Here is a 26,244-nt window from a genome sequence, read left to right as displayed (position 1 = left end):
CCAGACTGGAATGAGACAGTGGAATGGGATGTCTGGCAATCGAATAAAAGGGGAGGGAGGAGTAATTTCGCGCGTTGAACGGATACCGAATAATTTCGAAGAGATTCGCGAGTCACAGCGTCGTCTCGAGTAATCGGGCAGAGATCATTAAGTAGGCGAATCCGTCCATCAAAGCCCGACGAGATGTCCGTCATGGGAAAGGTAAGCATATTAACATTCTAATGCATTCAATCCGACATTGTTATATAGAGCTCTTGCTTTTATTATCAACCCTTTTATTTGCGATGAGATCATTGCGGTTCAAGCAGCGAACAAAAGTCCGTACGAAATCTGCGTTGTTAGAATTTAATTTTTCCTCTATTATTTGAATCATTAACAATTTCTCACCGTAAGAAAGAAATGTTCTTGATTTGAATCTGCTTTTACTCGGCCGGTCTCAGGTGAACCAATATAGACCTTCATCAACGTGCCGCTTGAAATCAGTAAACATCGCAAAATGTATCGGAGTATACATTATTTTAATTTAATTCCTTTTTTCACTTTTAGCCAGTACTCTACTCATATTGGCGGAGTTCTTGCTCGTGGAGAGTACGAATTGGTAACTAAAAAAGCATTTTTTTTTTTTTTCTTAAGATAAGTAAATTTTTCGTATTTATACAAGCAGTCACATGTACTTTTTAACAGCATTGAATTTAAAAGAAATCCCCTATGACATAAAACCAGTTAGCTTGATAAAAAGTGGTGGAGAACAACATTCTAATGAATTCCGTGAGATCAATCCAATGGAGCAGGTGCCTGCACTTCATATTGACAATCACACATTAATAGAATCTGTAAGTATTATCTGTAAATTTATTTATTATTACATCATGTATGTCCTAATGATGTTGATACTGCGAGGCAAAACAACAACATAATTCGAATTATCCTCTAGCTCATATGCTGCTACAAGTATATAAACATTTATGCATATTTCTTTGTTATACAATGACAATGTACTAAGTATCGAAAATTTTTTATTCTAGTTAAATATCTTGCAATACCTGGAAGAAACCAGACCACACCGACCTTTAATGCCTGCAGATCCAGTTAAACGAGCAAGAGTCAGAGAAATTTGCGAGGTTATTGCTAGTGGTATACAGCCCTTGCAAAATTTAGTCGTGTTGATTTATGTTGGAGAAGAACGCAAGAAGGAATGGGCACAACACTGGATTACTAGAGGTTTAACAGGTATGTTAAGAAATAGGAAAAAAAGTTTGAGCTCACCTGTACATTGGCATAGATGTGACCAAGATTATTATGTTTCAGCTGTAGAAAAATTATTGTCATCCAGTGCAGGGAAGTACTGCGTAGGTGATGAAATCACATTAGCAGACTGTTGCTTAATACCACAGATATTTAATGCAAGGAGGTTTCTCGTTGACCTACGACCTTTCCCAACGATTTTAAGGGTAGATCGTCATTTAGAGAATCACCCAGCCTTTACCGCTGCTCATCCAAACAATCAGCCTGATTGCCCACCAGAGGCAACCAAGTAGCAAGCAAGGCAGACCACCCTCTTCCTCTTCTAATTTATTAGAAATAGGAAGGGAGTGGTCCAATATGTTGTAGTTCTGTAGTGGCAAAAGGTGATGCAACTTGATTTTTAAAAAAGATATTAGCATATAATTATGTTAAAATGATAATAATATACGCCTTAGTGTTGTATATTAATTAATTTTTAATACCATACGTTGTAAATTAGCGAATTGAAATTTGCGAATACAACTATTTTTTAACCGTTTTTTAGGATTAAATTCTTTTGTTTAGTAGAGGTATACACCTTTTATCACTTATGAACTACCTTTAGGTACCGAAATGGTAAACAGTGTAACGTAGAGTATCGAACTCTATGATGATTTTCAGTTGTTTGTAAAACCGAATTCCGTGATATGATATCTTTTTCGGATGAAAAAACGCACTGTACCATTTCTGTACTTAATCAGAGGATAAGAATGTTGGCCTGTTTTTATTTTTGTTATATTTTTTCATTGGTTTCTATATACACGGAATCAAAATTAACAAAATTCGTCTTCTTACAGTACTTACAATTACTTTGTAAAACGTACTGACCTATTAAAAATAGGTTCTGTTGTCTGAAATCAAAAGTTTACTTTTTATACACTTACAATAATGTAATTTTTTAGTTACTTTTAGCTTACTTAGATTAAGGAGAAGTGTTGCTATTAAATAATATTAAATATAACTTGAAATTCTTTACCGAGTATAAAGTAGCAGATTTAACATCGCAGGTACACATACTCACATACATACACATTGAATAAACAAAGAAATAAAGAGGAAACGTGTAATAAGGGAATGCAATCTGCTCAAACTCCGTAATAATATCGAGGAATGAAAAGTACAAATCAAATTCCTTTTTCTAAAGCTTTACCTTGAGTATGTTTCATTTTGCTCCGTACTATGTCAGTCCATAAGTGAACATTTTCAAATAGTAGAGATGAGGTAATTTCGATTTTACATATTTTTTTAATGTTAAAAAATAGGAAGGTGTGCTCGATTTTAATATGTCGCACAAGCTCGTCACGTGTGTATTATTATTAAGATAGAATCGTTCTTTTCAGCATTCCATGGGAAAGAAATTACATTTTAAAATCATTCAAAAATGATTTTTTACTCAACTCTATCAAATTGATAGAAAACAATAATTAAATAGAAATTTCGTAGGATATTTTTACGTTTCAATATTGAGCACCCTTTGGAACTTTACGCTATATTTTCCTGCAAAGTGTAATCTTTATATAGAGATACATTTTTTATTGTATCACCTATATTGTATAACTTTCATATATTTTGTAGTTTTATACACAGACGATACGTTTACTGTACAACAACGGTCACACGAACAAAAGTCGAACAAGGCGAAACAGAATCGCGTGACAAACAATAACTTCGGCATTGTTCCTTATTGCCGGGTTCCTTCTTGCCATTACTTTCTACGGAAGTAAAAATTATCCTTGATTTATAAAGAAATCGTACGATGGCATAAAGTTGGTAATTCGCAGTGTTTAAGAGAATACCGTATTATGTAAGAACGGGAGGGGGTTGGGGGAACGTTTGTTTGCATGCTTCTGTCATGCAACCGTCTATCACGTACATAGAGATAGTTTATAATTTATATTCTAACGTAAAGGAGGAGAAAGACGCAACATACACTTGGTATTTAGATATGTGCATTATGCAAACGTGTGATTAGATAATAACATATGTATATAATTTTTATACAACAAAAATTGGAATGTCACATGCGGAAAACCGTTTCAGCCATATTTTCGAGATGGCTGTTCATACCGTGTCGACGAATATATCGCATGTCATATATTACAAAGTTTATAGAGCACGCATAAGGAAAGGATGCAAACAAGTGGTGCCCTTCGAGCGTAATCGCACAAAAAAGATTTTTACTTCTTCGTCGATCTCTCTATTATCGAGGCATGTATCATGGAACACTTCGATCAATGCGACGTAAGATGCTAGTGGACATTAACGAAGTATCGCGATAGCGAGGAAGAGAGCCTAACTTTTCTTTGTAACTCTCGTGATATTTGTTACTCTTGTAATAATAAAATATCGCAGCAAGAGAAATGGATAATTTTTATGAAAAATGTTTAGAGAGAAAGAGAAAAAAACCATCGAGCTACATTATTTGGCTCGAGGTAACGCAGGAGGAAAATTCGCGAAGTTAGTGTACAAATATTATTGCATCCAACGATGATCTTTTTCGTGTTCGATGCGGTAGAAATGAATTCTCCATTTCTCTGGGGACTGGTACTTTTTCTTTTTAATTCGGGAGGCCGATAACTATACTTTTAGCGCTTTTTCACTATTAGCTTGTTCGCGAACATGTGAGAGCCCGAAGCAGGAAAGTACGTAATAATAATGATAATTATAATAATAATTAGAATACTAACGGTAATAACGAATCAGTGAACATTTGTTTTACAAGCAAATTAACAGGAAAAAGAAGGGAAGTGCGCAACATAGTATCACTGTATAGTCGGACAAACTAAGGGCAATAATGGTCGAACCAGATTAGGAGTTCATTTTACTGATGGTCCTAAGTAGAGTTTAGTTAGGTAGAGCAGCGTACACATTTGTAAAAGGATGCGTGAAGAAACTTTGTAGGAGCAAATGCGTGTATGTATTATAATAACGGATGCAAACGATACTTAATGAAAACTTAAGTAAGAAAAGAATCACCGGTACGATACGCATAGATATTTTGTAAGTGAAAATGAATTATGTACGTTCACTGCTTATGAGGAATAATAAATTCTGTGTCATAGTGTATGTATATTAATTTGTAGATGCGAAGCTAAAAAACGAAAAAAACGCTGTCAACAAACTATAAATACATTTGTGAATGTGCACTTATCATTCGAATAAAAAATACGTTTTGACTGTAGCCAGTATGGTTGATGTTTATTAACGCAATGAAATCACCGCGCTCTAAAACAAAAACAAACAGAGAAAAGAAAAAGGGGATGAATACAAAGAAAACGAAAGGGGGAGGGGAAAAATAGGATACACAACTTACCCGGCAACAGAAGATATTTCGCATAATCACGATCGAATCGTCCCACCGCGAGTTACTCCAAACGTAATCGGTAGACGGAAATTTAAAACTGAAACAGAGTTTAGCAAAATAACTGAGCAACAGCTAGAAGCGTGAAACTAAAAGGAAAAACGTCGATCCGCTTCACAAAGGTTTCATCGATATCGCTTTGTTCTCCTTTTCTTTTCTTTTTTTTTTTTTTTTTTTTTTTTTTTCGAATAACACAAGCGCTCTCGTATCTCCTCTGTCTGAACTGGATTAATTTTCTTTCGTTTTCAATATCTTTATTACAAATCAATGGTGTAAAAAAATACATTCCCTTATCTATACTGACTAGTTAGAACAGCACGGGTTTCTCTGTTTTGTACGCCGAATTTTGTACGCTGACGAAATGCAACGGTAACCGATCTCGTCGGTTCCTTTAGTGCCATATATATTCCGAATGATATGCTATTCCGAACGTGAGATACGTTTAACAAGAACAACAGCAACAACAAAGTTCGCGATAGAACCGGCACATAGCTAGAACGAGTACAATAGAACGACGATAACATTAAATATTAATCCGAGTGTAACGGTATGTCTGCGCTTCTTCGTCGTTCGATATATCCTTCGAAAATATCCTACCTACGGAATTACTCGCACGTTCCTCCGGTTTAACGCGCGGTTCACCGTGACGAAACGCGGGAGTAAACCAGAGGCAAGACATGCACGTGAACTTGACATCGCATATACAAACGCATTTGTTTTTCCTGTTTCTCCCGTTCGTGTATGTACATATAAAAGAACTTACAGACTAGACGCGTAAAATTGTAAATTGTACATTATCGTATTTACAGGTACGCATGCTACCACTTAATGAAGTGCGTGTTTTCATCTCTCGTGAGCTTTCTATCAAAATTTGGAAGGCTTCGTCGTAAGTCATAAGTGGAGCGGGACCGTGTCCGGTCAGACGGGGGACGCGCGAATAAAGTACGAACGTGTCGCGATCAATCGATTGGGAACCTTCCTAATTTCGACAAAATTACAATTGCACAGGATTCATTTGGACACCGTTATCGGAAACGAAACGGTAAATAGATAAAGAGAGAAAGAGGAAAAGAAAAGACGTTCCATCGACGAGGAACGTTTCTTTTTTTTCTTTTTTTTTTTTCTTCCTTTACGGTAGAAGATTCTGCGATATATACTCGGAGAAACAGTCTTTGGTGAATGAAAGAGATAGAAAAAAAAAAACGACAAGAGAATGCGTATGACGATCATACAGCGACACTGAATGGACAGATGGATGGATCGATGGAGTAGATGGATGGAACGTGTGTGGCCAGGTCATGAAATGAAGAACAACAGAATGCATTTAATGAGCGATTGTTTATTATGCTCTTATGGTCACTTGTCATACAGGTAACGATGCTTTCTCATGAGTGAAAATAGTTAATATATTATGTTTAATATTTATAATTATTTAACATTCAATGGAATAACTCTGATGATGAAAGAATAACAATTTATGGATGCAAATAAATGTGATTAGAGTGTAAAGTAATTATTTAGAGTAAATTCAAATGCTGTGAACTAATTATATATACATATATAAAATATATATATATGTATATATAGTATAATATATACTTCATCAATAACAATCATAGTGTGGTGCCCAAGAGGTCACGGTTTCGGGTATACCCTACGTAAACTTTTAATAACAAGCAAAAATTATCAAATAAAAACGTAATCATTTTCGCGTCGTCGATCAAAAAAACAAAGACCTATTTTTGTCTTCTTTCTCGTGTTCAGGCTTACAAGCCGTGTGATGCATGCTCGCTTGTCGTCGCGTTTATCGATCCGCACATCTCGGATTCATTTTGATTTTTCCCGATTGTTGATTGGTCGTTCGAATTTTGCCTCGAATAATCACGTTAATCGTCAGATTAAAATCATTTCTTTGGATATCGAAAGGAATATCGACAAGAATATTGGAGAATATTAAAAAAGAATGTCGAGTGGATTCTCGTCGCGTCGATAGGGAAAACAAGGAAAAACACTCCTCTCTATCGACTCGAGTGGAGAAAAGCTCGACGATTAATCGGCGCAACTTTCGCTTGCTCGTTCAGTTTTCAAATTAACTCGTTTATATCGGCGTAACGAGATCGAAAATGCGAAATCGCTTCTCGTTCGGTAAAACGTCGAAAAAGCGGAGCGTTTTTAAAACGTTCAAATCCGAGGTGAGAATCGAAGTTAAAGAATCGTTTCCTCTCGCGAAAATACAATTGAACGTAACATTATAGAAAAAAGTAACGCAGCTTTTTGTGCTCGATACAATATAACAATCGTTTGTTTTGAAGGGAGTCGTAAAACACAAGGGACAAGTGTCTTATCGTATGCTTAGTTTCCTGTCGTTCTTTTCCGAACTATCTTATGCAGAGCTACCACGCGATATTCCCCTATTATTTTCGTTTGCTTGTATACTTTCGTCTCTTTTTCTTGGAAAAAGACCGTGACAGAACAATGTTACAAATGGATCGTTGATTTATACGATCCATTTTCACGGACAATCGATGCGCATCGACACACGTATCCAAACACGTGCATATCCCTTTTCTAATATATCGCTTAGATGATTCTCAATAATTAACAGCCCTATTATAGTTTCTCTTATCTTCTTCTTCTTCTTCTTTTTTTTTTTTTTCTTATCCGTTCAGAGAGTTTTACTCGCCAATCGGTATGTATATATATGTATATATATATATATGTCTATACATATACACAGGTGTATATATATATAATCTTTCATCTCAAGAGAACACGCTATACTCTTTCATAATAATAATAATAATAATAATAATAATAATAATAATAATAATAGAGATTCTCTCTTTTTCTTGCGATAGTTAGATTTAACTATAGTTTGTCGCGAACTTTCGAAGCTGAACCGCAATACCCTTTTTCTAGCAGGCGAGTTCTCGCAATATATACATATACATATATACATACAGATATATATTAAAAAATACAATTTCGTTCGCTGCTCTTTTTATGCACCGTTTCCTCTTTTTAATATATATCCTGACGAAATGAACAAACAAGAAAAAAAAACGAAACAAAACGTATGATCGACCGTGTAATACGTGCGTCAATTAAATTAAAGTCGATCAAAGCGCGCCACGTATCGAATCGAAATGGATCTTTCTTTTCTTCCTTCTTTTTTTTTTTTTTTTTTTTTTTGATTATCATCGATCGATCGAATGCCGAATTTAGCCGTATTTTCTTCTTCTCTTTTCCCCAGCTTCCGCCTCGCCCATCTATCTCGTTTATTTCTCGGTGATCGCGATATATGAAACGCACGAGGCACACGGTCGTCGTGTTCTTACTATTACTTTATAGCCAAAGGAATGTAAGGTACAATACTTGTGATCGTGTTCCATCAGTGACGAACGAATCTCTACTATGGTACCTCTTTCGCAGCCAGCTGCTCTTGAAATTCGAAATATTCGTGGAAGATAATGCTATTTATTTCATCTAATGTAACCGGCATCGTAATTCGGATACGATCCTTAGAAAGGTAAAGCACAACGCGCGGCACTGCGTTTCGCGTGAAACCCTCTATTATATATTTTCATATTTTTTTTTTCGTTTTGTTTAAATCTTTCTTTTGCGTGTATAGGCATGCAACATTTCGCGTTATACAAGTGTACGATGTTCCTCTGTACGTGTATGCATATATGTATATGGGTATGTGTGTCTCTCTGTGTGTATGTAATGTATGTACGTATGTATGTATGTATACGTGTGCGTGTGTGTATAATGACAACAAGTCGTTAATGAACATGAATGTGCACACATGCACCATCGCGGTGCACTATTTTTTTTTTTTCTTCGCGACTTAGCGATTATTAATCTACTTATATTCAACAAGGTACTTAATAGTTTTTTTTTTCTTCATCCTCATCATCATTATAATCCCCGAGCTGCTATGTGCTACTTCTACCTCAACAATAACGATTCTCATCCAAGTTCTTCGTTATTATTCTTCGTTATTTTTTTTTTTTTTAATCTGTTTCTTTACATATGCTTACCCAAAATAATATACCGTGTATTAACAGTCTAACTCTAAGTCTCACCTCCAATAAAATAACATTACATACACATTTGTACAACCCTCTTAATTACACGTTAACGAATCTTCTAGTCGTTTAAATATGCTCTCTTATTAAGTTCCCCCCCCCCCACTGTTCGCTCTTTTTCTCTTTATCCTTTATTTAGTTATTTATATCTTTTTTCTTCTACTCATTCTTTAAATAGTTTATCTGTCGAATAAATTCTTCCTCGGTTCTATTCGCTCTGCGTCTAGATATTCTGAATCATATATTTTTTTTTTCTTTTCTTCTCTATTTCTCAGACATTCGGCCATCCGCGATGAGAAGATTCTTCTTCTTTTTTTTTTTTTTTTTTTTTTTTTTTTTTTTTTTTTTTTTTTTTTTTTTTTTTTTTTTTTTTTTTTTTTTTTTTTTTTAGAGATTTAGTTATCGGTATGCATTGCTATTTTGAATACACTAACGAGGCTCGTCTCATTCTGTTCTTTTCTTTTTCTATGTACGCGGAGAGAAAGCTTCACTTTTCTTTTGTTCCTTTCCTTTTTCTTCTTTTGCCTTTTTGCTTCGCTTCGTAAGTGGCGTATCTTTCAATTGTACGACGATATCGGAGATCTGCGAATTTAGCATCTGCTCGATTTACGCAGAAGAAGACACAGTGCGGGCTGAACGATCGAAATTTGTATTACGTGTCGATGGGCGCGATATTTAATACTTTATCGGTAAATACTATGCACTAGAATCGACTAATGTCAGGATATTTTATCTTTTCTTTGAACTTGTCCAATTATAATTCTCGTCTCGCTATATTCGATTATCGTCCATCTTTTATTTTTTAGACAAAAATAAAAGCCTCTTTTCGTTTAATTCCACGCGTACCCCTATAATAGATAGATCTCTCTCTTTCTCTATATATATCTTTTTCTTTTTATATATATAAAATATTTACAGCCACTTTGTTATTTTCTTTTTATCCGCTTTGTATTGTTTTCTTTTTTTTTTTTTGTGTGTGTGTGTTCTATACTCTTTCCTTATTCTGCTCGTTTAAGGGAATTGCAATGCAGGTGTATCGTGAAATTTTAAGTTCGGCGAATTGAAACAATAAAAGAAAGAAGAAGAAAGAGAAAGAGAAAAAACAAAAAGCGAAGCTTCAACGAAAATGAAAAAAGGAAAGAAAAAAGAAAACTATCCAGTGAACCAATCTACGTTGCAGATGTTGTTCAAATGTTGTGCAGTACACAGCAGTTAAAAATTTCACGTACAACAGCGTTTAAAATGGAAACATCCGACGAAGAACAAGTTAAGACAATTCGTTTATGTCATCAATTGTTGATAAAGCTCGTTAATCTTTGTTCTCTCTATCTATAAATAATTAATTTTGCTATATTGTCGATCAATGCAATGCAATCGATTATTATCATTATTATTTCTTCATCCTCGCCGTTTCATTTTTTTACCAATTCTTCGACATCTATTATCGTATCCTCTTACCGTATTAATACTTCTTAATGTAACGTTACATTTTACATCAATCCTTTATACTTCCCCTCGACTATTGTTAATTTGCTCTATCGTTTGAACCTTTGATTATGGCGAACGATCGCGAAAAGTGGCAGTAAAAGAACCTTCCGAGAATATAACATTCTTAAGGAGTGCAAATGCAACGTTTCTTCTTTACAAACAATGGCTCGAAAGACTGGAAAGAAAAGCGATTTGTGCTACGAAAATATCTTGTACAAAGGACTTTTTTCGTCCGATAACTCTTCACTTTTGTTCTACTCGTTTCAACACCGAACGTATCGAATCTAACATCAAGTGCAGACCGACAATAGGAGAAAAGAAAGTCAGCTTTCTCTCTGATTTGACAACAACAAGAACAATTTCCAAACGAAACGCATTGCTGCTGTTCAAGAAACTGTTGCATTTTTTACAAAATTTGTAATTCCTCGTACAATATGCATATATTATTTTATAAAATAAGAAGTTCGAACTTAGAGTTTTCAATCAATACGTATAGATCGACACAATATATACGCATATATATATTGTATAGATATATATATATATATATATATAAGCTCTATCTCGTCATCGTGATAATCAACATTAAAATCCCTCGACAGCTGTAAAACGATTCTTTGTACACTGCAGAAACTAAATAAGCATATACAGGTGTGTTTCATAATACTTTGTAACGATTTAATATATGCGTAATGAGAAATAAACGTATTCCGACTTTATTCAAAACAGCCTGCATAATCGCAGAATATACACATCTTTAACAACACGTTCTACCGTCAAAACGTCAACAAGTGTGGCTGATGGGATATCAATATGGCACTAAAGTGATTGGGTGGAGTGTGTAAATGTCGTGCGAAAGAATTTTCTCGTTTTTGTTTTCTCTGCTATCAAATATGTACCGATCCCTCGTTCCATCTTTCGTTCCTTCCTTCTTTCCCTTTCATTCGTTATCGGAATATTAATTTACATATGTATTTAATGATAAATCATCGTTACTCTCTTCCTTTAATCCCCCCTTTTTAATTTATTTGTCCCCCCCTCCCCCTCCCCCCTCCGCTATTTATTTCCGTTCTGTACAGGTAAATGGAGTCTGTGCGAGTGGAGTGATGGATGATGGAACATGAATTACAATGTAGCCTAGCACACACAGCCAAGTAACGTGACACGCAAGCCACACCATCGTGGCGACGTGTGTCAAATTCAGTTATAATTACTGTAACAATAATTCATATTAGAATTGAGGCGGGTCAATGCAATTCCTACAGTTTCCCTGATTACTACACTACGTCTCCACGTGCGAGAGTATAATTATACATTTTTTATCCATTTCTGTAAATATTTTTTTTTTTGTCCTTTTATCGATCGATTATTGATTAAAACGTTGAACCTGTAATGACGACTTTTACAAGAGATTTAAGACACTACCTACACATCTATACTTAGTAATCGTGTACAACTATCCACGGCGCTCAACAACCATTCTCTGGCGCCGTGGTTTACCATGTTTATTATCATTAACTTTTTTTTTTTTTTTCATTACCTAGAGAATGATCGGATGAAATATATCTCAAACTGTACAAAACAAAGCGTCATATGAAATAAGATTCTCCTAAATGTGTGGCGACTGCCGGCTTAATTACTCTAACGACGTCCTCTCGTTAAACAACTCGTAGGTAACATAGACTGGCCAACCAATACTGTTCTTTCTTTTTTTTTTTTTTTTCTTTTTGCCACATTGCATGGAGGTATTTTCGTATCGTTATTTCAAGCAACAATCGTCCAACACGCGAACAATAAAATTTAACGCAATAATATGCAACGGTATAAAGGTGAACCCTAGAAAGGTATCTGTAAACGTGAAACAATCCAGAAGAAACGTATAGGAACGATCGTTCTTCCCCGTTGGACGTTCATCTCTATGGAATTTTCTGCATCGATCGTTAACAGTTACGATTCAATGTATCGAACGATTTTAATTTCTTTCCCTATTACGTTATACGTCTTCTAAACCGATGAACACATGCGAACCGTAGCCCCGTAACATTTACGATATTTATAAAATACTAATATTGTACAGAGAGATGTATATAAACCGCTAAAGGAAATACTAATAGTAAACTGGCTGATCACTATAACTTGTAATATGTTTACCGCTTCGTTTCTTACCGATGCTGCAAGGAGAGTGAGTTAGTTCTTTTTTTTTTTTCCTTTCTTATCAAACGTTCCAAGCGATAACATTGGAAAATGGATATTGCGACATGCGATCCTCATAGAATTGAACATTTAACATCGACATCATCTTTTTATCATGTAGAATAAAACTGATCCGTCATCTCGTTTCTCCTTGCTGATGAATCGTTATTCGCCATCGAGCTACTTTTCCCTGCACAAATAAATTCTATGATTTTACACACTACATACATCAACGTATCGTGGCAATTTTCACGTACTGGCAGCTGATAAACATCTATCTCCCTCTCACCCAATTATTTTCCCTTCTTTTCTCTCTTTCATTCAATTCAACCACAGCTATCCTTCTTATACATAATCTGTTCTACTAAGGAATGTGTTTACTGAGAAAAACCGTAACCTAATCTAATTATCCCGTGCTACCTACAAGTTGTTTGTCATAGAGATTTACTTGAAAGAGATTTACTTACACGTTCTTATTCTTCCTACATCTCCTTCCGTTTCTTTTCGTTAATGTGCATATTACAAGTTTGACATACGTACGGACTCTGTTCCAATCGGAAAATGATAATTGCTGTTTGATTTCGATTACAGGAAATGACATAAGGAACCTTTATAAGGATTATTCTCCGATGTAACCGATAATATTAGAAACATTGTAATTTTAGTAATGGATTATTCAAATGATCAAGAAGCATGTTTTCGTTTTTTTTAAACGTGATAACCAGAATACAATCATCCATCGTGTTTTGTTGCTTATATATGCTACACATAAAAAAAGGAAAAAAAAAAAGAAAAAGAAAAGTTACAGAAGAAATATTCTATGTGACAAAAGTCTATTTCACTTCACTGTAATAATATCGATGTTACTTGTAACAAGCACAAAATATATCAACATTCTTGTGACGAAAATCGAATGAAAAATTTGTTTCCTTCGTCTACTTGTACAAGTTCACTGCAATACTAGATTTAGATAGTACGTTAGTACGAATAATCGTATGAGAATCATAAATGACAAAAGTACGAATCGATGTGTGTAAATGAAAATGGTATAAAATCTGTTTTCCTTTGAAAATCTTGGCCTGTCCAAATCAATTGGAACACACCTGCCTACCGGCAGTCAGAAAAAGTGTGAATTATAAAATAGAGATAGAGAGAAAGTGACGATAGGATAAAATTAAGAAACCGCCAATGATAGATCTAATGTGATGATACGTATAATTAGCGAAGAAAAAGTACTGCATATACGGATGCAATAGAGAAATATTATGCTGCCACTAATATTAATAGCACAATGGCTATATTAAAATAAAATGATTTATAAATTAAGTTAATGGTACACGTGACGTTCGTAACATGTTCTATTAAAGTTTTTTTTTTTCAAATAGATCTATCTACAGCAATCTAACGATAGTTTGCATTTTTATCGTATCTGTGACTTCTTTCTCAATGTATTTGGGCAACACAGTGAAGTTTAATCAATAGTTCACATACAATTTATGAATAAACATAAAATCATGTTTTACGTACGCGGACGCAAATATTTTGTCAACAATGTTTATAATATCATTTCATTACTTATATTATATCTTTTATATATTATATTTATATATGTATATATATATAGAATATATATGTGTATACATATATACATATAAATATACACATATATGTCATTTATATTTTAGATAATATGAATTCTCTTTTATTTAATAATCTAATTCGAACTTTTCATGTATATATAGATGCATCTTTTATATACATATATATATTATATATATAATATAATATATAATATATATATTTACTCTTTTTCTCTCTGTGTGTAATATATTATTACTCATGTTATGCGATATTTATGAATATACAAGTTATTTTTAAAGAGCGGTGAGCCAGCGTCTCCAGCTATGAATTGTACTCATGTACACTTATATATTTCATTTGACGCTACAGTTAACTTTTTCAGATACTTTAACTAAACCCATTATTGATTACTGCCTATCCCTTATATCACCCTTTCCTAATACCTACCCCCCCCCAAAAAACAATGATTTGAAACGTCTGTTATTAGTAGATGCTGTATCCTCTTTCTTATCTAGCAATGAAATATAAGCTGTTTGCTCTTTTGTTTATAATATTGATAATTATTATCAACATAAACGAAGTTTCTAGCTAAAATCCATTCCCTATCTAAAGATTTGATTCAGTGTCAAAGTGCAGTTGTTAAAAATCTGTCAAAGATTTGGTTGTCTTAAATAGAATTCCACATAAAGCAGTATCATACAGAACCCAAGGATGTATGACATGACTGCTGACCACGACAGACACTTTTTACGTAAAACTGTACGTACGTATGTATGTATGTATGTATATATGTATGTATGCATGTATGTAGAAACCTTAATTTGCTGTATTTTCATCAGAATACATTAATCATTGCATAGAAAAGAATTGAAAGCACTAACGAATGGAATATTTTGCTCAAAAAATATTTCACGATTAAACTATTGAAAACAAATGTATATAAATATAAATATCTCTACATGACAAAAATAATTATACTCATGCTGCTATAATATAAAGGAATGACAAAAACAAATTTCTATGTCACAGCTTTTGCTTTGCAAAGTGTCATGAAATATATATCATTAACTCAAATTGTATTCAACTGATATACCTTGAAACTAAAAATAATTAGACAAAAGTTTTAATGTACAACGCGTGTCAACCATACCAGAATATTACATGAGAGGATCTTTTTGATTCAGCGATGAATCGAGTAATTCTTATCTTAGCATCCTAGTATAATGAATCCTCTGTTCCTAAGGTATGAGTAAGGAAGAATGAGACTTGATGTTTATATACTTCTGGGTACATTAATCTAAATACTATAAGATATAATTTGATGAAGATTTTGAGAAATAAAGACTTTGGGATTCAGAATAAAACTTGGCAATAAAGTATTATGTTATTCATTTAACTGGACCAGCCAGCATTGTAAATATATAAATATATGTTTATACATAGAATAGCTCTCCCTTTGTATGTATATTTATCCTCCAGCCAAGTTATTTCTGCTTTACATATGTAAGATCTTTGGTTTTGCCAAGGTATTACTCTGTACTCAAGAAAACTTGCTCATATAGCATGTTAATCATTCAATCGGCCTAATCATTTCATAGCTCAAGGAACAGTTCAATACAATAATTTGCAACATCATTTTATGGAAATGAATATAATTTGATCTGCACGATACACATCAAAATACTAATTCCTCAGATCGAAGTCATTCAATTTGTGAGTTCTGTATGACGTTCTAACTAAAAATATCTTTCATATTAGTACTAAGATTATGCTCCTATACAAAAAAAAAAAATAGATTTATTTTTATGAAACGAAACAATTACCCATGTAACATTGTCGTCTTGACCTTCCAAGAACAACTATGGCCAAGTTGTGCCATTTCGTTTCTAATGTAATCATAATTTCATCATGCCTTCTTTCAATATCCTATACCATACAACTAGATATATTATGTAACTCTGATGTGGTACGTGTATTATTTGTGATAAAGTCCCGTAACGTGGTGTATCACAGAACAATTGTAGTAGTTATCATTTAACATATAATATTTATATATCATAATAATCTTAAAAGATAGATAAATGTTGACGAATCATGATGGATGCATGAACAGTGATGTGACAATGCAAGCGCTATAGTGATGTAGCGATAGATGACAACGGGTGGTAGGTGGTAGTGGACGAGTGTTTCAAGAAGGGAAGAGAGAGCTACCGCAGCATCACCTCAAGATGTGAAAAGATGAATAACGGAGCTCAATAATGGGGATGAACAAAAGTGCTGTACTTGAAATCAATGGATCATATTGGCGAGGGCATTCTGACGTGCTCGTTTTGCTTCCTCTTCACTGATCCTCTGCTCAATTAAATATTGAGCAGTGCCGATTGCATTAGGATAACCCGTGATAGTCACTATGCGGTTCCTGGTACCAGGAGCGAACATGCCCTTCTTAGAGATTTGTATGTTGGCGCCACTTAGGTGCTGAATCTCAATGAGGGCACGACCACCGGGTCCCAGAATAGCTCCCACTATAACCTCTGCAATTTCTATGTCTACTTTCTTGGTCTCCTTGTTGTTGGCGTCTACCTGTGTAGGACTCTTACTTACAAGTGATAACTGGTTAGTGCCAAGGCCAAACGAATTGTTGTTTAGATGAATAGCACTGGCAGCTGTGTTGTTTTGTCTGAATGGATCAAAAGGCTCGTATCTGTCAAGTGTATTACGTGGTGTGGGGGACGTAGATCCAAGAGCAGGAACTGTTCCAATTGGCCCAAATACGCCGCCATTGTTATTCGAACCATTTGCTGTTGTAGTGCTATCCATGGGATTTCCAAGGTAACCCATACTAGAAGGCATCCCGATTCCCATTCCGAGAAGATTATATTTAGCAAGTGTAGCGATAGCAGACAAAATTTCGCTAGCAGCAGGTTCCGAAAAACCTGCCGTTCGTAAATTTAATTTTATATGTTCCAACAATTGCGTTGTCACTGGTGCTGTACCTGCTGTAATTGCAGCTCCTAAATTCAAGTTCAAGCTTAATCCAGCACCATTCAAGAGACTCACTGTGAACAAACGTAAGTCACAATTTATTAACTATCATACCTTAATCCTGTAACTATATTACACGTTTTTTATGTTACTAGAAATCTTACCTGTATTGATGCCAGCCGTAGAAGTATACGTGGGAGTGCTTGTAGGTGCTTGAGCATAAGGACTGCCTGTGGGATTGTAATTAGCTACAGGACCACTAACATCGGCATAACTAACATTTGGACATGTTCCACTATGCGGATCATCTGCCACTTTCGCTAATATCATCATTAATGCGTTACGGTTATTCTCTTTCTCTCCAATTACCGTTATACATCTTTCTTGCAAGGACACATCTTTTGCCTTCTGACTTATTTGAACATACGAGCCACATTCTTCTTTTATTTGTTTAATGTAATTTCCAGCTTTACCTATTATCATGCCTGCAGTGCTGTTAGGTACCAAAATTTTTACCTAAAATATTATATTAAACATTACATGTAAATAAAAAAATGTTAGCTTTCCTTATTGCAATCAATAGATATATGATAAGAGCACTTTTGGTTGTGCATTTCTAATTAATATGAAAGCAATTAATAAGTAGGTCACTATTAACAAAAACAAATTCAATAACACAATATTTGTTTAACATCTGACAAATGTACGTGTATAAATATTCTGGTATACTAAGCATACATAAAAAGCATATATGTATGTAAACAAAGCTTTTTACCTGTTTGTCCCTCTCTGCAGTAGTCTTCCCTGATTCAAAGTCAACGGTTGTCTTTAATGTGAGATCCGGTTTCTCACGAATTTTATCCATAATAAAGTCCATAACTGCCATTATAGCTTCTAAACTACCCGTAATTAAACACACTCTTTCTGTTGTTCCTGTACATCGCATAAAATTGTATGCAAAGACTGTCATACCACCTTGTACTAACAAATACAGTATAAGGGAATATTTTCAGTCTACCTGGGTAGAAATCGTGGGATTTAGACATCTTGACCCTGGCTCCTGTATCTTTTTGTAATTGGGCAATCGTATCCCCTCCTTTCCCAATGATTGCTCCAGCAGCCACGCCAGGGACCAATACTTTGAGGTGATATGTTCCATCTCCTCCTATAAAATAAAAAAAAAAAGAAATTATTACATTAATCGGACGACAGATGATATGAAGACACATGAATTATAAATTAGTACGTAACAGAGTACAAAAGGTGAAAAGTTACAATTTTCAAAACATTGAATTCAGTAAGAAATGATATTTATTACAATAGCATAAACAGTTAGAAAAAAATACAAATTTAACACAGTCTTTACAAAACATATACACATTGAAAGCACTTCAAATTTTTTTACGGAAATCACAGTAATTTCTAATTCATTAAAAGATAAATTGAACGAAAGTGAAACATCAATATTGAACTTGAAAGCTAAAGGTAGCTCTCGTGCGACTTTGAAACGTTTTTCACCAAACTAACAAATTATTCTGTGATTGGCGTTCAAACTTGTGACTTTTGATTGGTTCCTAAATCGGTGGAACGCGAAATCATGCGTACTCACGGGCACGCGAGCGCAGGGAGACCAAATCAACGAGCACGCAGCACGAGTCACGAAAAAGTGTCGGGTAATCGGTGGACGAAGGATAGGGAAGTGCAATGCGGAAAGACACAAAGTTTTGATGCGTTGAAGGCAAACAGCTGTTTGACAGATGGAAGCCCTGTGCGCTCACTCGGTTCGCATCGACCTTGACCCGCAACCTCGGCAGCGGAACGGTGTGCCTGACAACTCACCGATACGCCACATCCTAGTAACTGCCACTCAACGGGTAGCAGGCGCGTTCCTTAGTACGCCGCTTTCGCGACAACGGCGGCACTGCACTACGAGAATACGCCAGAGAAAAGGTACACAATATGCGTACGGATGGAACAAGGTGTAGGTCACTTCCAGCGAGTCTTGCCGCGAACTTAGCGGTTGCACGTCCGATGAAACGGGCGCGACAGGGACGAAGTTGCAGAGTCACGGACCGTGATCGACAGCCACCGCAGCAGCGATTCTCCATTAACGACGTTCACAGGCACAACAGCCCACGCAGGAATAATGACGACGATGACGGCCACAATGACAGCAGAGACAGCCACAACGACAACGTCGACGACGACAAAAACGATAAGGAAGACGAACAGGAAAATAAGGACAATGTTGACGATTACGGTGATAGGGGGGAGGGTGGAGGGGAGAGGCGACAACGAAGACGAAAACGACAATGACAATGGTGACGTTGACGATAATAAAATGACCGTCAACGCGTAAAAACACCGTTACAGGTGTTGCGTGAATTGGCGCTTACGATACGAGGCAAGGAAATAGCGAAGAAATAGGGAAAATAGGGGAGATGAGAGACGGAAAAAGAGAAGGAGACGTGGCACGAGAGGATGCGCGAACCGCTGTGCGGTGCACCGTGTTCGCGTTCTCGCCTCCGTGTACACGTTCGCCAGGCTTCGAAGTGGGAAACGAAAGGGAACGGTCGTAGCGAGCGATCGCTATGTCAACAGCAGCACCAGCGACAAGATTGTCAAAGGCGTGCGAGAGAGTAAAGAGCATCGCAGGCAAGAGAGAGAACAGTGAAAAAAAGAGAGAGCGAGAGAAAGAGAGAGAAGGAGAGAGAAAATCATTGTGAGTGTACTTTATCGTATGTATAGGAAGATTGGTGAAGGTGCGTAGGGAAGCTTAGACCGCGACAGTCGATAAAAATGATTGACAACGCGCAATTAAAATACCTGATCCATAATGAGACCTCTTCGTCGCGCCATTTTCCGCGTCACAATCAAGCGGCCGCTTCCTGGAGTCTGCAATCTCCGGGGAGGGACACGTCTCCATTCCTGAGTCGGCAGCCATCTTGTCTTTTCGGTCGGGCACGCCAAGAGAAACGAGGAGAGAGAGGTAGAGTAAGAGAGAGATGTACTTTGACACAGAGACGATAGTCGCGACCGGTGGCAAGTGTCGTTCAAAGCAAGCGAAGGGAGACGCACCACACACGGACCGGACGAACGAATGAACGTACGCACGACCACGATAGGTTTAAGCGGAAGGGAGATGACGGACATATAGACACACGTATAGACGAACGAACAAACGACGAAAGCCCTCGCGGGGTACCGCGTCTCACTGGCGACTGCTCGCGGCTGCCTTGCCAACCAGCTGGTTGATACTCGATGGTGTGTGCCTCGGCCCTCGCGTTCCTCTCTCGCTCTCTCTGTCTCCCTCGCTCTTGTACCACTTCGGATCACCAGTTAGACTCTCTTCTTCTAACTAGCCCTCGCGGGCTCCGTTCTGCAGGAACGTACTGTTCAATGTACACCAGGGGCGTCTTATTTCGGGCCCTTATGCATTCATGCATATACTCTTCCATCTTTTAACCAAAAATTCCATCGTTACGACAAACACGCATTTATACGCTCGTCTCTCACTTTATACTTTTTATTAATTTCAAAGGGTAGTCTCGTTGATTTAACTTCGTTTTTTCTGTTGATAATAACAATCTAACATTATATTACATAATTTATTGCATTTCTTTCCCACCTTTATAAACTCATCTGACCGATTTAACATTTCGTCGCAAGCGAGTTAATGGTTTCTAATACGTATCACGACCGATCTACCGTGAATCAGAGTTAGCTGAACGAATCGCTATCGATTGATTTTACTGCTAACCATCATACAGTTACAGTTGCGACTTACCGTGGCATGTTGCATTTATCGTATGTATCTATAAGTAATGCGAGGATGTCGTAAACGGTACTAATTTGAATTTCATGTATTTAATCCGCTATTTTAAAAGATATTGTTCCTATTAAGAGAAAACCGTCTATATCATAAAAATATTTTTCCTGTCAAGGACGTTAATCTTGTTGGTGCGCACTGCAGTATGACATCATAGTTCATGTGCAAGTGAATAAGATGCATTTGATTTCCTAGCGATGATTTCAAAACTACGATCATAGTCGCTTATCACGATCATGCATGATGTTTAGATCAATTTTTATCAACGAATGTAGATACTAGTATGGTATCGCATGATGATTCGATTTATTATTCAAATATGGATTAATTATTGAGAATATTTATGAATTTTGATGATGAATTGAATTCGATGTATACCGTCGCATACCTTCGAAACTAACTTTCTGTTCGTCGAAACAGCCATTGACTTTGAGATATGGAAATAATGGCATCCGTTACATCTAGTCAGTCGAAAGGGAAACAGCCATTTTTCTTTGAAAGTGAAATCATAGGATATATCACGTACACGTGTACGTAATGTACGTGCATCTGTTCGTTAATAATATTCTTATCCGTTAATATAGTTAAGGTCTGAAGAAAGAGGTACTTTTCAGAGTCTTATCTAAGAAAACAACGAAGATAGTGTGCCCTATGGGTTTGTAATGAATTGCGTGTTCAAAAATATAATTCATGTTATTTTAAATTTCGCGGTAGAGATTTGAGTAAATAATTTGCAAAAATAATCGATTAAAAAATATCACTGTTCTTGTTATTATTCCACATTAATAATTTAAAAAAAATCACGATATTTTATCGACATATATTAAAACAGAAGAGACTGACAATGTTATTATATTATCAATATGCATGATCAAAATAACGTCTATTATACCATAATAGATTTTTTGCAATGGGCAGAAACAATGCAGTCATCGTTGAAACTCGTGGGTATTGTTTTCTAATACCGATTGCGTGCACATGTGACTGAAACGGCATTGCTGGCACACTGTAAATCGTATCTAAAACGATTCCCCTTAAAAAATTGCTTTCCAAAAATACATATCCCCTTTTTTCTTTTCAACTAAAACGATTCATTATCAAGAGAGGCAAAGTTCAAAGTTGCAGCGATATCAGACGATACGTAAATACGTAGATAAAAATTTATTTCGCATTACAAACTAATGGTATAAATCCATGAGTGAACAATGCTATATACACAGACGCTTTCAGTCATAGTCGCGTGTCGCAATGCTGTTACTAGTTGTGAATCAGCTCATCGTTGAAACGACAAGAGCGACAATTCGTGAATCGCGGTATTCTTCTTCCTTTGAAAATGTTGTTCTTAAGCCACGAGGTGGCTCCTGGCTACTATTTAAACCTTCACCTGATAATCAAAACTACGTTAGGACACGCGCGCACACGATTGCATTTCGGGATCTTTATATCATCTGTTATATCATCAGAAATGAAATGAAATGAAATTTGTCTGTCTCTCGTGATACTCCTGTTCGGCTTCTTCTATTTGCTTTAACTGAAGGAGCGAACACGTTGGTTGTTGTGTTCGCGTGTATGACTCTCACAACTGTCCCTCCGATCCAATTATGTAGGTGCATGTAACACATATGTTGTCATGAATTTTTCGAGCGATGGGACTAGTAGCACTAGTAGCGTTACTCAATATATAATCACTGTACGACCTCGCTCGATTGCACTTCTCTCTCATACGACACACCGTATGTTTCGCTACTAAATCATTCTAAACTTCTACGTGAAATACACATTACAATAGTTACGTTGTTATATGCATAATTACATTACCAAGCGCGAATCTAATTGTGTATTTCTTTTGGTTGCATTATTCATTACGTTAATTACTAAAAACTGATTAAAGAATTTCAATAATAATTTTTCTACCCCAAAATTGAAAAGTTTGATCCTTTAGAACTGATCACGTTAAGTAACACTCATGGAATTTTTCCCTTTATTACGTCACATATCCAGCGTTCGGATGAGGTAGCATCTCTAAATAAACATATGTATAACTATTGCTATAACCGGTTTATCATGTTATGTGATTTTCGATTGTGACGCTTAAGTAAGTCTTAGGAGCGTTACTTAACTGTTAAAGGAATAAGTTCCTTTAATGTATTGTCCTTGTTCCACAGCAACTCGAGTGAATGAGCTAGATCCCTGCACTCTTTTAGACTTTGGGTTAGCAGGCTGTCCATCTATACTTAAGCGTGCGCGCACATTGTGCTGCACGCGCGATGCATACATTTAAATGCTTATCCAAGGTTATTGCTTACTGACACATCGTCACCGCTGTTAATACATTACTTATAAAATAGCTACTTCTGCATCCTATAAAGTTTCTCATCTCTAATAACTAGCAGATTAGATTTCCACATATTCTGAAACTCTCAATTATATTTAGATTATTACAATTTTTACAAAATATTCAACAAAATAAGTAATCCTTGATTAACATATTCCCTAAATATGAGTTGTAGAAATAATCCAACAAATATATGTATTAGGTTTTGTGCATCGAATATTATGCAAGCGGAACAGTACGATTCCTTGCTACGTTGACCTCATTTCTCGGTTGACCTTAATATCATACAAGGTACTTGAAGTCGATCTATAGAATACCTTCGTTCTATCAAATTTTTTGGAAGTTGTAATATATATATATATAAGCATAGTGTACTTGGGAGTCATATCATTTTTTTTTATATCGAAAATGATAATTCGCATTCGTAAATATGCTTTTATTTTGACTACAATTACAAATTCAATTATTTTATATTCTACCGCTTAAAAGTGAATGGCTTAGACTATATGCTTATAGCGCAGTCAAGTGTGTAATTTATTATAAGAAGTATTAAAACATTTAACAATATCAGTTTAGATGTTTGTTTACTTTTATTCGTAATCTTTTATTAATTTTATTATTAAAATTTGTTAATATGTTTTCCACAACACACATGGACATTAGTTTGATTAATGTAGTCCAAGATGATGCAGTTCAAGAAAAATATAACCTTGTTCTGAGTTTCAGATAACGGACCTATTATCTTTGAATGATTATTTAATTACATAACTTGATTCGATATCTGGATAATTATATGTTTTGCGATAAAAATGTTGAAGTATTTTGTGAGTTTGCGCTGCTATTGTGTGCATGTACTTCGTAATGGATGACAGTGTTGCTGAAATACAAGTGAAGGTTTATTTTTTTGCCAAAGCAAGAGAGTTAACGGGGAAAAAAGAATGTTATATTACCGTTCCTCAAAAATTATCATACGTTAACTTATTAGATAAAATAATAAGCCAATTTAAATTAGAAAGCATTCGTGATACATCAATCTTAGCAGTGAACGAAGAATTTGTTGCTTCGGATACAACACTAGTACTTTCAGAAAAAGACGAAGTTGCTGTTATTCCACCGCTTAGTGGAGGTTTGTCTTGTTTCTAATATGATAATCAGCTAATACGTCATTATGAATTAATAATAAAATGTCTTAAAATATGAATGCGGTATTTTTAGGTTAGAATGAGTACCGCAAAAGATATCGTCAAATTGCAACAAGAAGAGTTAAATGTTGGACACATAATTGATTTAGTAACAGCTCCTAATTGTGGGGCTGTGTCAAGTTTTGTTGGCATTACTCGTGACAATTTTGATAATAAGAAGGTATTTATCTATTGAAATTGTAATTACAAATGTAAAGATATGTTTACTCATATACTTATGACTTCAAGGTTTTAAGATTGGAGTATGAAGCATACGAACCAATGGCTTTAAAAGAAATGAAAAACATATGTTCAAAAATTCGTTCTAAATGGAACGTTTATCATATTGCTATATATCATCGCCTAGGGGAGGTACCAGTATCCAAAGCAAGCGTAGTAATTGCTATTTCTTCTCCTCATAGGGAAGAATCATTAAAAGCTATTGAATATGCTATTAATTCATTGAAAGCATCAGTTCCAATTTGGAAGAAAGAGGTATATGATACTCAAGAAGTTCAATGGAAAGAAAATAAGGAGTGTACCTGGTCAAATAGTAAATAATATTTTTATGCGATATCTTAATTTTATAGAAAGACAGAGAATTGTAACATATAGAAATCATTGAGTACAATTAATTAATTAATTAATTAATTAAATGTATCTATTCAGTTATATAAAATTAATATATATTATATTCATGTAATATTTTGTAGAATGGTAAAAAATTTGAAAAAGATTTTATAGTAAATATATGTGAATATTAACAAATCGTTAATCATAGTTTTATGATTTTACAACCATTAACCCATTTTGTGGCTATGTTTTTTGTGTAGTTCATGATGTGATTGATGTAGAAGAATCGGGAAATATTACAGTAGTAAATGACACAGTAGAAACTGTAATAGAATATGATGGCGAAGAAGTAGAAAAAGAAGAGGGTGATGTAATAATTGATCCAAATCTTGTTCAGATTCGTGCTACCCCGGCTGAACTGAATCACAGAATATCATCTTTCATTGAAAGAAAACGTCAACAAGTAAACATTGTTAATGTACAAGAATTTTGTTGTCAAAGGTTAGTCAATAAGACATTCACGAAAAAACACGTAATACTAAACGATTTACGATAGTTGTAATTTAACGATATTATATTGTAGGGATCAAAATGATGAGAATGATAATTCATGTGCGAGAGTAGATGCCATTCTTATTAGGAGAAAAGATTCTAAAAGTCACGTTAAAGGTAGATTAAGGTAGTAATCCTTGTACACATAAATGATGAAATATTTAAACATAAATTTTTATAGTACATAGAGTACTGAATGCATGGGGACCTCAAACAGTCGATCAACATGCTTTACATAAAGCTACGATGTCGGGACCGACTCAAACAAATAATAATTACTCGTCCGTGTTGGATGAAAGAATCTCAACCACCGAAAAAATTCTTGGAATAAATCGACCTGTTCCCAAAGATGTATATGAAAGACTAAAAAATATCGAAGATCGAATATTATACTTAGAGGGCATATCTCCCGAATACAAGGATCTTTGGGTAAAAGTTTAATGAAATATTATTAAATTCGATTTAACGTTCAGCGTTATTGATTCTCCAACATTAATTATTGTTTGCAGAAAGCAGAAGATATGAACAACCTTAAAGGAACATTTAAACCAGTCAGGAAAAGGGTAAGTGATATCTTTTAAGTCATATAATTTAATTTCCAAAAACTACTTATTATAAAAAAACATTTCAGACATATTCCATGGCAGAACTTGATTCTAAACTGCATGAATTAGAAGACAAATATGCCAAAAGAGCGAAATGATCTGTCATAAAAAATTGTTACAGACTGACCACTTATTTATACATAGCTAGATTTTTTAAAATAAATAATATTTCATAAGCATAGAAAA

At 35.1% G+C, this 26,244-nt stretch overlaps 3 protein-coding genes across 8 annotated transcripts; 2 read left to right on the top strand and 1 right to left on the bottom strand.

Moving 5' to 3' along the window:
* Positions 1-18: 18 nt before the first annotated feature.
* On the top strand, positions 19-13,218 carry LOC122567751 (probable maleylacetoacetate isomerase 2). The gene is made up of 5 exons (XM_043726688.1): positions 19-201; positions 547-598; positions 685-833; positions 1,026-1,230; positions 1,309-13,218. Exons 1-5 carry the CDS (start codon positions 184-186, stop codon positions 1,536-1,538), a joined length of 654 nt encoding a protein of 217 aa, XP_043582623.1. The 5' UTR covers positions 19-183; the 3' UTR covers positions 1,539-13,218.
* LOC122567747 (RNA-binding protein Nova-1) lies at positions 2,003-20,404 on the bottom strand. Of its 5 annotated transcripts, XR_006316874.1 has the most exons (7): positions 19,810-20,404; positions 18,002-18,148; positions 17,759-17,916; positions 17,148-17,499; positions 16,603-17,057; positions 4,598-4,685; positions 2,003-4,509 (listed from the first exon to the last, which is right to left on the bottom strand). XR_006316874.1 is itself a non-coding variant. In XM_043726680.1 (6 exons), the coding sequence occupies exons 1-6, from the start codon at positions 19,925-19,927 to the stop codon at positions 4,680-4,682; spliced, it is 1,236 nt and encodes a 411-aa protein (XP_043582615.1). In that variant the 5' UTR covers positions 19,928-20,404; the 3' UTR covers positions 2,003-4,679. The 5 variants fall into 5 exon arrangements, 4 of the variants coding, with proteins under 4 accessions (XP_043582615.1, XP_043582611.1, XP_043582613.1 ...); XM_043726680.1 differs by having other exon boundaries at positions 2,003-4,685; XM_043726679.1 differs by lacking the exons at positions 2,003-4,509; positions 4,598-4,685 and adding an exon at positions 16,391-16,532.
* On the top strand, positions 19,567-26,244 carry LOC122567749 (molybdopterin synthase catalytic subunit). 2 transcript variants are annotated; one of them, XM_043726684.1, is made up of 9 exons: positions 19,567-19,705; positions 23,874-24,273; positions 24,363-24,509; positions 24,578-24,881; positions 25,162-25,402; positions 25,485-25,570; positions 25,635-25,882; positions 25,963-26,016; positions 26,085-26,244. In XM_043726684.1, exons 3-9 carry the CDS (start codon positions 24,369-24,371, stop codon positions 26,154-26,156), a joined length of 1,146 nt encoding a protein of 381 aa, XP_043582619.1. In that variant the 5' UTR covers positions 19,567-19,705; positions 23,874-24,273; positions 24,363-24,368; the 3' UTR covers positions 26,157-26,244. The 2 variants fall into 2 exon arrangements, with proteins under 2 accessions (XP_043582619.1, XP_043582620.1); XM_043726685.1 differs by lacking the exon at positions 19,567-19,705 and adding an exon at positions 23,323-23,438.

This window comes from Bombus pyrosoma, linkage group LG5, assembly GCF_014825855.1.
Source record: "Bombus pyrosoma isolate SC7728 linkage group LG5, ASM1482585v1, whole genome shotgun sequence".
NCBI lineage: Eukaryota > Metazoa > Arthropoda > Insecta > Hymenoptera > Apidae > Bombus > Bombus pyrosoma.
The sequence above is the reverse complement of the archived record's forward strand: the minus strand, read 5'-3'. Positions and strand labels throughout refer to the sequence as shown.